This window comes from Oncorhynchus masou, chromosome 29 (assembly GCF_036934945.1).
Source record: "Oncorhynchus masou masou isolate Uvic2021 chromosome 29, UVic_Omas_1.1, whole genome shotgun sequence".
NCBI classification, from domain to species: domain Eukaryota; kingdom Metazoa; phylum Chordata; class Actinopteri; order Salmoniformes; family Salmonidae; genus Oncorhynchus; species Oncorhynchus masou.
This window is the reverse complement of record NC_088240.1, coordinates 87,471,067-87,481,438: the sequence shown is the minus strand read 5'-3', so window position 1 is coordinate 87,481,438 and position 10,372 is coordinate 87,471,067. Positions and strand designations below refer to the sequence as shown.

General features: G+C 55.8%; 1 protein-coding gene across 1 annotated transcript in view; it reads left to right on the top strand.

The window, feature by feature from the left end:
- The first annotated feature begins 321 nt into the window (after positions 1–321).
- LOC135520911 (juxtaposed with another zinc finger protein 1-like) overlaps positions 322–10,372 on the top strand; it is a 39,520-nt gene continuing 29,469 nt past the window's right edge. The window contains exon 1 of the mRNA XM_064946756.1: positions 322–646. Coding sequence (XP_064802828.1) covers positions 532–646 — 115 coding nt within the window. The 5' untranslated portion in view covers positions 322–531. The remainder of the gene's footprint in view (positions 647–10,372) is intronic.

The window sequence follows — 10,372 nt, the reverse complement described above, 5'->3', positions numbered from 1 at the left end:
CGTTGATTATAAAGTGAGTTACCTAAGGGGTGCTCAAACAGGCAATGATATTGTCACTGTCCCTATTTTTTTTTTTTTTTTTTTTAACTAGGTATGTCGGTTAAGAACATTTTATTATGTGCAATGACGGACTAGGAACCATGGGTTAACTTTTCCTAGGGGCAGAACGGGGAGCTTTTTACCTTGTCAGCTCGAGGATTCGATCTGCAAACCTTTTGATCACTAGTCCAGCAGCGCTCTAAACACTACCTGCCGCCCACTAGCCCTATTGCCGCAATCAAGTGCTAGTCGAAACTAGGAAACTCAGAAATGTTCGACTTGTAGTTATTCACGTGCCGCGTTCAACAAATGAGCAGATCGAAATTTCCGAGTTTCCTAGTTCCGACTTGCACGTGAACATAGCCCCTCAGCCCTTTCTCGCTCCACTTTCCCACCCCATGCTTATGCTCCAGCTGCTAGCGCCGCTGCCTGCTGGTGTCTGTAGCTGACTCCCCTCACTGGCACACATTCAATGTACAGGTAGCTTAAAACATGACAGGCATCGCCGCTGCCTCCTTCTTCTCTAACATTTGTAGGTTCGGTGGTTGCGGACTCCACTTCGAATCGTTGGCCGAACTCATCGTGCACATTGAGGATAACCACATCGGTAAGCATTGAACGAACCAAACAGAAACAGTCAATCTGTGCTCATTCCACTTCTGCAATATGCCCTGGCTAGGGCTAGCTCGAACCAGTTAGCTAGCTATAGCTACTTCCTGCGTCTGACAGCGCTGTTGTTAGGTGTGGTATTGATGGGACGTTTGTCTTTAGATTTTGTTTACTTACTGTCACGCTATAGCATTGGAATATATAGCTACAAACTGCACGATCGGGAACCATCTCGCACTTCGGGAGCGCCAGTTGGTCAATGCATTCAACGTTTACGCACGGAACCGTGTTGAGCTATTGCTCACTAACATGGCATTTGCAGCCCTGTCTGTTTGCAGCACCAGGCCTTGGCAAGCTACGTTACAAACACTTGCTAGATACTGCAACTAGCAGCGCAATGTAGAACGAACAAGTGGTGAAAAAATACTGATTTGTTATACTTAAGTAAAAGTAAAGATGCATTCGTAGAAATTGACTCAAGTAAAAGTGAGTCATCCAGTAAAATACTACTTGAGTAAAAGCATTTCGTTTTATGTATACTTATTAAGTATCAAGAGTAAAAATAAATTATTTAAAAATCCTTATATTAAGCAAACCAGACGGCACCATTTTCTTGTTTTTAAATTTTTATTTTATTTACGGCTAGCAAGGGGCACACCCCAACACTCAGTGGTAATTTACTAACGAATAGTGTGTGTTTAGGGGGCCGCCAGATCAAAGGCAGTAAGGATGACCAAATATGTTATTTTGATAAGTACGTCAATTTCTTTCCTGCTAAGCATTCAAAAGGTTTCAAGTACTTTTGGGTGTCAGGGAAAATGTATGGAGTAAAAATAACATTTTTATTTAGGAATGTAAGGAAGTAAAAGTTGTCACAAATATAAATAATAAAGTACAGATACCCCCAAAATCTCCTTAAGTAGCACTTTAAAGTATTTTTACTTGAGTACTTTACACCACTGAGAACGAACCATTGTTGACAACTTGAGTAGCTTTAAATAAACCTAATTGAAGATCATGCTCCTTGGTAACTAGTTAGTTTGTTGACAATTACTGTTTTTACACTTCTAACAGTGCCTTCCTTGTTACTATGAGATTACAATGGCCATGGGGCTCAGATCACAGTGCAATTTAAGTTTAGTTACAATGTTATACTCATGCATTATAATTGCATTCAGAATGTGTGAGTCGCTCTCACACAAACTGCTGGTGTATGCAGTTGTGCAGCAGACAGTAGAGGAGTACAGAACAGTGGAGGTGAATGTTAGTCACCCTGGGAGACGTGTGGGCGTGAGTCTTGTCGTGCTGCACAGAGTTACTGAATATTGATGAACCTGGATGTGGGTCAGACCAAGCCCCCACCACTTCTCACTCACACATGATGTTATCCATCAAGGGTCACAGTAACAGAAGATCCTCCCATATTGATTAAGCTTCTATCATTGTGAACATGATGCCTGTCTCTGATTACCTGGCAACCATTCCTAAAGACTCCAACCAACCACTGCATTCAGTCAGGCCTGAAAGGATTCTGGCTCAAGATAAAGGCAGTCTGTCTTGTTGCCTTTTTAGTTCCATGACATCACCCCAGTCCAGAATGAATAACAATCTGTTCCAAAATCAATCGTATCCCTTGGCTGAACCCCAGACAGAGCCCCTTGACACATAGGAACCCCAGACAGAGCCCCTTGACCAGTCCAAAACAATGAGATACAGTGCATTCGGAAAGTATTCAGGGCCCTTGACTTATTCCACATTGTTATTTTAAAGCCTTATTCTAAAAATGATTAAGTAGTTTTTGTCCCTCATCAATCTAATACATTTTTGCTAATGTATTAAATACAGAAACTTCACATTTACATAAGTCTTCAGACCCTTTACTCAGTACTTTTGGGGAGTTTCTCCCATTCTTCTCTCCAGATCATCTCAAGCTGTGTCAGGTTGGATGGGGAGCGTCGCTGCACAGCCATCTCCAGGGATGTTTGATCAGGTTCAAGTCCAGGCTCTGTCTGGGTCACTCAAAGACATTCAGAGACTTGTCCCGAAGCCATTCCTGCATTGTCTTGGATGTGTGCTTAGGGTCATTGTCCTGTTGGAAGGTGAACCTTCACCCCCATCTGAGGTCCTGCGTGCTCTCAAGCAGGTTTTCATCAAGGATCTCTGTACTTTTCTCCGTTCGTCTTTGGGCTCCCAAGTGGTGCAGCGGTCAAAGGCACTGCATTCTCAGTGCAAGAGGCGTAGTCCCTGGGTCGAATCCAGGCTGCATCACATCCGGCCGTGATTGGGAGTCCCACAGGGCAGCGCACAATTGGCTGAGCGTCGTCAAGGTTTGGCAGGGGTAGACCGTCATTGTAAATAAGAATTTGTTCTTAACTGACTTGCCTAGTTAAATAAAATACAAATAACATCTTTACCTCAATCCTGACAAGTCTCCCAGTCCCTTTCTCTGAAAAATATCCCCACAGCATGATGCTGCCACCATGCTTCACTGTAGGGATGGTGCCAGGTTTCCTTCAGATGTGACGCTTGGCATTCAGGCCAAAGAGTTCAATCTTGTTTCTCATGGTCAGAGTCCTTTAGGTGCCTTTTGGCAAACTCCAAGCGAGTTGTCATGTGCCTTTTACTGAGGAGTGGCTTCCGTCTGGTCATTCTACCATAAACGCCTGATCGGTAGAGTGCTGCAGAGATGGTTGTCCTTTTGGAAGGTTCTCCCATCTCCACAGAGGAACTATGGATCTCTGTCAAAGTCACGATTGGATTCTTTGTCACCTCCCTGACCAAGGCCCTTCTCCCCCGATTGCTCAGTTTGTCCGGGTGGCCAGCTCTAGGAAGAGTCTTGGTGGTTCCAAACTTCTTCCATTTAAGAATGATGGAGGCCACTGTGTTGTTGGGGACCTTCAATGCTGCAGATAGGTTTAGGTCCCTCCCCCAGATCTGTGCCTCGACACAATCCTGTCTCGGAGCTCTATGGACAATTCCTTCAACCTCACGGCTGGTTTTTTACTCTGACATGCACTGTCAACTGCGGGACCTTTTTATATTGACAGGTGTGTGCTTTTCCAATCCATGTCCAATCAATTTAATTTACCACATGTGGAGTCCAATCAAGTTGTAGAAAAATCTCAAGATGATCAATGGAAACAGGAAGGACATGAGCTCAATTTCAATTCTCATAGCAGAGGGTCTGAATACTTACGTAAATAAGGTTTTTCAGTTTATTTTGAATACATTTGCAAAAATTTCTAAACCTGTTTTTGCTTTTTCATTATGTGGCATTGTGTGTAGATCGATGAGGAAAACATTATATTTAATCCAGTTTAGAATAAGGCTGTAAAGTAACGATGTGGAAAAGGGAAGGGGTCTGAATACTTTCAGAATGCACTGTAGGTTCATGGCTGCCACACTATGTAAAATTAAACATGTCACTGGGTGGAATGCAGGGAGAAGTCCTGGCAGGGTTGTAATCATTGCACCATTTGCTACTTTTAGAGGACATCAGTTTAATGACTAGGTCTCTGTCTAGTTTGTTCCACCACATCCTTTATCACTTCCTTTATAGAAATGGCATTACCAAAAACTGTTGAGGGAACATTGAAATCCAATTTCAATATATTTGCATTACTGTTGTGTAGACTAGCCCGTATTGTAATGCTGTGTAGTCTAGCCCATATCTTGTAGGCCTGACCCCCCCCCCCCCCCCGTTCTCTCTGCTCGGCCTGGGAGGCTATAGGGCCGATCCCCCTGTTCTCTCTGCTAGGCCTGGGAGGCTATAGGGCCGATCCCCCTGTTCTCTCTGCTAGGCCTGGGAGGCTATAGGGCCGACCCCCCCCCCTGTTCTCTCTGCTAGGCCTGGGAGGCTATAGGGCCGATCCCCCTGTTCTCTCTGCTAGGCCTGGGAGGCTATAGGGCCGATCCCCCTGTTCTCTCTGCTAGGCCTGGGAGGCTATAGGGCCGATCCCCCTGTTCTCTCTGCTAGGCCTGGGAGGCTATAGGGCCGACCCCCCCCCCCCTGTTCTCTCTGCTAGGCCTGGGAGGCTATAGGGCCGATCCCCCTGTTCTCTCTGCTAGGCCTGGGAGGCTATCCCCTGTTCTCTAGGGCCGATCCCCCTGTTCTCTCTGCTAGGCCTGGGAGGCTATAGGGCCGACCCCCCCCTGTTCTCTCTGCTAGGCCTGGGAGGCTATAGGGCCGATCCCCCTGTTCTCTCTGCTAGGCCTGGGAGGCTATAGGGCCGATCCCCCTGTTCTCTCTGCTAGGCCTGGGAGGCTATAGGGCCGATCCCCCTGTTCTCTCTGCTAGGCCTGGGAGGCTATAGGGCCGACCCCCCCCTGTTCTCTCTGCTAGGCCTGGGAGGCTATAGGGCCGATCCCCCTGTTCTCTCTGCTAGGCCTGGGAGGCTATAGGGCCGACCCCCTGTTCTCTCTGCTAGGCCTGGGAGGCTATAGGGCCGACCCCCTGTTCTCCCCTGTTCTCTCTGCTAGGCCTGGGAGGCTATAGGGCCGATCCCCCTGTTCTCTCTGCTAGGCCTGGGAGGCTATAGGGCCGATCCCCCTGTTCTCTCTGCTAGGCCTGGGAGGCTATAGGGCCGATCCCCCTGTTCTCTCTGCTAGGCCTGGGAGGCTATAGGGCCGATCCCCCTGTTCTCTCTGCTAGGCCTGGGAGGCTATAGGGCCGACCCCCTGTTCTCTCTGCTAGGCCTGGGAGGCTATAGGGCCGACCCCCTGTTCTCTCTGCTAGGCCTGGGAGGCAATAGGGCCGACCCCCCCCCCCCCCTGTTCTCTCTGCTAGGCCTGGGAGGCTATAGGGCCGATCCCCCTGTTCTCTCTGCTAGGCCTGGGAGGCTATAGGGGGCCTGAGGCCTGGGAGGCTATAGGGCCCCCTGTTCTCTCTGCTAGGCCTGGGAGGCTATAGGGCCGACCCCCCTGTTCTCTCTGCTAGGCCTGGGAGGCTATAGGGCCGATCCCCCTGTTCTCTCTGCTAGGCCTGGGAGGCTATAGGGCCGACCCCCCTGTTCTCTCTGCTAGGCCTGGGAGGCTATAGGGCCGACCCCCCTGTTCTCTCTGCTAGGCCTGGGAGGCTATAGGGCCCCCCCCCCCCCCTGTTCTCTCTGCTAGGCCTGGGAGGCTATAGGGCCAATCCCCCTGTTCTCTCTGCTAGGCCTGGGAGGCTATAGGGCCGACCCCCTGTTCTCTCTGCTAGGCCTGAGAGGCTATAGGGCCGACCCCCTGTTCTCTCTGCTAGGCCTGGAGGCTATAGGGCCGACCCCCTGTTCTCTCTGCTAGGCCTGGGAGGCTATAGGGCCGACCCCCCTGTTCTCTCTGCTAGGCCTGGGAGGCTATAGGGCCGACCCCCCCCCCCTGTTCTCTCTGCTAGGCCTGGGAGGCTATCTGGCCGATCCCCCTGTTCTCTCTGCTAGGCCTGGGAGGCTATAGGGCCGATCCCCCTGTTCTCTCTGCTAGGCCTGGGAGGCTATAGGGCCGACCCCCCCCCCCCCCTGTTCTTCTGCTAGGCCTGGGAGGCTATAGGGCCGATCCCCCTGTTCTCTCTGCTAGGCCTGGGAGGCTATAGGGCCGATCCCCTGTTCTCTCTGCTAGGCCTGGGAGGCTATAGGGCCGTCCCCCTGTTCTCTCTGCTAGGCCTGGGAGGCTATAGGGCCGACCCCCTGTTCTCTCTGCTAGGCCTGGGAGGCTATAGGGCCGACCCCCCCCCCCCCCCTGTTCTCTCTGCTAGGCCTGGGAGGCTATAGGGCCGATCCCCCTGTTCTCTCTGCTAGGCCTGGGAGGCTATAGGGCCGATCCCCCTGTTCTCTCTGCTAGGCCTGGGAGGCTATAGGGCCGATCCCCCTGTTCTCTCTGCTAGGCCTGGGAGGCTATAGGGCCGACCCCCCCCTGTTCTCTCTGCTAGGCCTGGGAGGCTATAGGGCCGATCCCCCTGTTCTCTCTGCTAGGCCTGGGAGGCTATAGGGCCGATCCCCCTGTTCTCTCTGCTAGGCCTGGGAGGCTATAGGGCCGACCCCCCTGTCTGCTAGGCCTGGGAGGCTATAGGGCCGATCCCCTGTTCTCTCTGCTAGGCCTGGGAGGCTATAGGGCCGATCCCCCTGTTTCTCTGCTAGGCCTGGGAGGCTATAGGGCCGATCCCCCTGTTCTCTCTGCTAGGCCTCCATGAGGGCCCCCCCCCCCTGTTCTCTCTAGGCCTGGGAGGCTATAGGGCCGATCCCCCTGTTCTCTCTGCTCGGCCTGGGAGGCTATAGGGCCGACCCCCTGTTCTCTCTGCTAGGCCTGGGAGGCTATAGGGCCGACCCCCTGTTCTCTCTACTAGGCCTGGGAGGCTATAGGGCCTAAACCCCCTGTTCTCTCTGCTAGGCCTGGGAGGCTATAGGGCCGACCCCCCCCCCCCCCCCTGTTCTCTCTGCTCGGCCTGGGAGGCTATAGGGCCGACCCCCTGTTCTCTCTGCTAGGCCTGGGAGGCTATAGGGCCGACCCCCCCCCCTGTTCTCTCTGCTAGGCCTGGGAGGCTATAGGGCCGATCCCCCTGTTCTCTCTGCTAGGCCTGGGAAGGGCCAACCCCCTGTTCTCTCTGCTCGGCCTGGGAGGCTTAGGGCCGATCCCCCTGTTCTCTCTGCTAGGCCCGGGAGGCTATAGGGCCGACCCCCTGTTCTCTCTGCTAGGCCCGGGAGGCTAAACCCCCCTGTTCTCTCTTAGGCCCGGGAGGCTATAGGGCCGACCCCCCCCCCCCCCTGTTCTCTCTGCTAGGCCTGGGAGGCTATAGGGCCGACCCCCTGTTCTCTCTGCTAGGCCTGGGAGGCTATAGGGCCGACCCCCCTGTTCTCTCTGCTAGGCCTGGGAGGCTATAGGGCCGACCCCCCTGTTCTCTCTGCTAGGCCTGGGAGGCTATAGGGCCAATCCCCCTGTTCTCTCTGCTAGGCCTGGGAGGCTATAGGGCCGATCCCCCTGTTCTCTCTGCTAGGCCTGAGAGGCTATAGGGCCGACCCCCTGTTCTCTCTGCTAGGCCTGGGAGGCTATAGGGCCGACCCCCTGTTCTCTCTGCTAGGCCTGGGAGGCTATAGGGTAACCCCCCCCCCCCCCCCCCCCTGTTCTCTCTGCTAGGCCTGGGAGGCTATAGGGCCGATCCCCCTGTTCTCTCTGCTAGGCCTGGGAGGCTATAGGGCCGATCCCCCTGTTCTCTCTGCTAGGCCTGGGAGGCTATAGGGCCGACCCCCCCCCCTGTTCTCTCTGCTAGGCCTGGGAGGCTATAGGGCCGATCCCCCTGTTCTCTCTGCTAGGCCTGGGAGGCTATAGGGCCGATCCCCCGGGTCTCTCTGCTAGGCCTGGGAGGCTATAGGGCCCCCCCCCCCCCCCCCCTGTTCTCTCTGCTAGGCCTGGGAGGCTATAGGGCCGATCCCCCTGTTCTCTCTGCTAGGCCTGGGAGGCTATAGGGCCGATCCCCTGTTCTCTCTGCTAGGCCTGGGAGGCTATAGGGCCGATCCCCCTGTTCTCTCTGCTAGGCCTGGGAGGCTATAGGGCCGATCCCCCCCCCCCCCCCCCTGTTCTCTCTGCTAGGCCTGGGAGGCTATAGGGCCGATCCCCCTGTTCTCTCTGCTCGGCCTGGGAGGCTATAGGGCCGACCCCCTGTTCTCTCTGCTAGGCCTGGGAGGCTATAGGGCCGACCCCCTGTTCTCTCTACTAGGCCTGGGAGGCTATAGGGCCGACCCCCTGTTCTCTCTGCTAGGCCTGGGAGGCTATGGGCCGACCCCCCCCCCCCCCCCCTGTTCTCTCTGCTCGGCCTGGGAGGCTATAGGGCCGACCCCCTGTTCTCTCTGCTAGGCCTGGGAGGCTATAGGGCCCCCCCCCCCCCTGTTCTCTCTGCTAGGCCTGGGAGGCTATAGGGCCGATCCCCCTGTTCTCTCTGCTAGGCCTGGGAGGCTATAGGGCCAACCCCCTGTTCTCTCTGCTCGGCCTGGGAGGCTATAGGGCCGATCCCCCTGTTCTCTCTGCTAGGCCCGGGAGGCTATAGGGCCACCCCCTGTTCTCTCTGCTAGGCCCGGGAGGCTATAGGGCCACCCCCTGTTCTCTCTGCTAGGCCCGGGAGGCCTAGGGCCGACCCCCCCCCCCCCCCCCCTGTTCTCTCTGCTAGGCCTGGGAGGCTATAGGGCCGACCCCCTGTTCTCTCTGCTAGGCCTGGGAGGCTATAGGGCCGACCCCCCTGTTCTCTCTGCTAGGCCTGGGAGGCTATAGGGCCGATCCCCCTGTTCTCTCTGCTAGGCCTGGGAGGCTATAGGGCCGACCCCCCCCCCCCTGTTCTCTCTGCTAGGCCTGGGAGGCTATAGGGCCAATCCCCCTGTTCTCTCTGCTAGGCCTGGGAGGCTATAGGGCCGACCCCCTGTTCTCTCTGCTAGGCCTGGGAGGCTATAGGGCCGACCCCCTGTTCTCTCTGCTAGGCCTGGGAGGCTATAGGGCCGATCCCCTGTTCTCTCTGCTAGGCCTGGGAGGCTATAGGGCCGATCCCCCTGTTCTCTCTGCTAGGCCTGGGAGGCTATAGGGCCCCCCCCCCCCCTGTTCTCTCTGCTAGGCCTGGGAGGCTATAGGGCCGATCCCCTGTTCTCTCTGCTAGGCCTGGGAGGCTATAGGGCCGATCCCCCTGTTCTCTCTGCTAGGCCTGGGAGGCTATAGGGCCGACCCCCCCCCCCCCCCCCCCCCCCCTGTTCTCTCTGCTAGGCCTGGGAGGCTATAGGGCCGATTCCCCCTGTTCTCTCTGCTAGGCCTGGGAGGCTATAGGGCCGACCCCCTGTTCTCTCTGCTAGGCCTGGGAGGCTATAGGGCCGACCCCCTGTTCTCTCTGCTAGGCCTGGGAGGCTATAGGGCCGACCCCCTGTTCTCTCTGCTAGGCCTGGGAGGCTATAGGGCCGACCCCCCCCCCCCCCCCCCTGTTCTCTCTGCTCGGCCTGGGAGGCTATAGGGCCGACCCCCTGTTCTCTCTGCTAGGCCTGGGAGGCTACAGGAAGGGCCGAACCCCCCCCCCCCCCCCTGTTCTTCTGCTAGGCCTGGGAGGCTTAGGGCCGATCCCCCTGTTCTCTCTGCTAGGCCTGGGAGGCTATAGGGCCAACCCCCTGTTCTTCTGCTCGGCCTGGGAGGCCAGGGCCGATCCCCCTGTTCTCTCTGCTAGGCCCGGGAAGGGCCGACCCCCTGTTCTCTCTGCTAGGCCCGGGAGGCTATAGGGCCGACCCCCTGTTCTCTCTGCTAGGCCCGGGAGGCTATAAACCCCCCCCCCCCCCCCTGTTCTCTCTGCTAGGCCTGGGAGGCTATAGGGCCGATCCCCCTGTTCTCTCTGCTAGGCCTGGGAGGCTATAGGGCCGATCCCCCTGTTCTCTCTGCTAGGCCTGGGAGGCTATAGGGCCGACCCCCCTGTTCTCTCTGCTAGGCCTGGGAGGCTATAGGGCCGACCCCCCCTGTTCTCTCTGCTAGGCCTGGGAGGCTATAGGGCCGATCCCCCTGTTCTCTCTGCTAGGCCTGGGAGGCTATAGGGCTGCCCACCCCTCCCATTGGGTGAGTCTTTCAGGCATGCAGAGGTAGAGAGGGAGACTGAGGAATGCTTTTTGGATCATCAAGTCCCACCTGATTCCCTTTTTTGTTCAAGCTGGGCTGAAGCACATCTGGGTACGCTTTCAGTCCATAGAGACTGGGGGGGGTTTGGGGTTGTCTGTCAGGGATAGGCTACATGGGGCCTTCC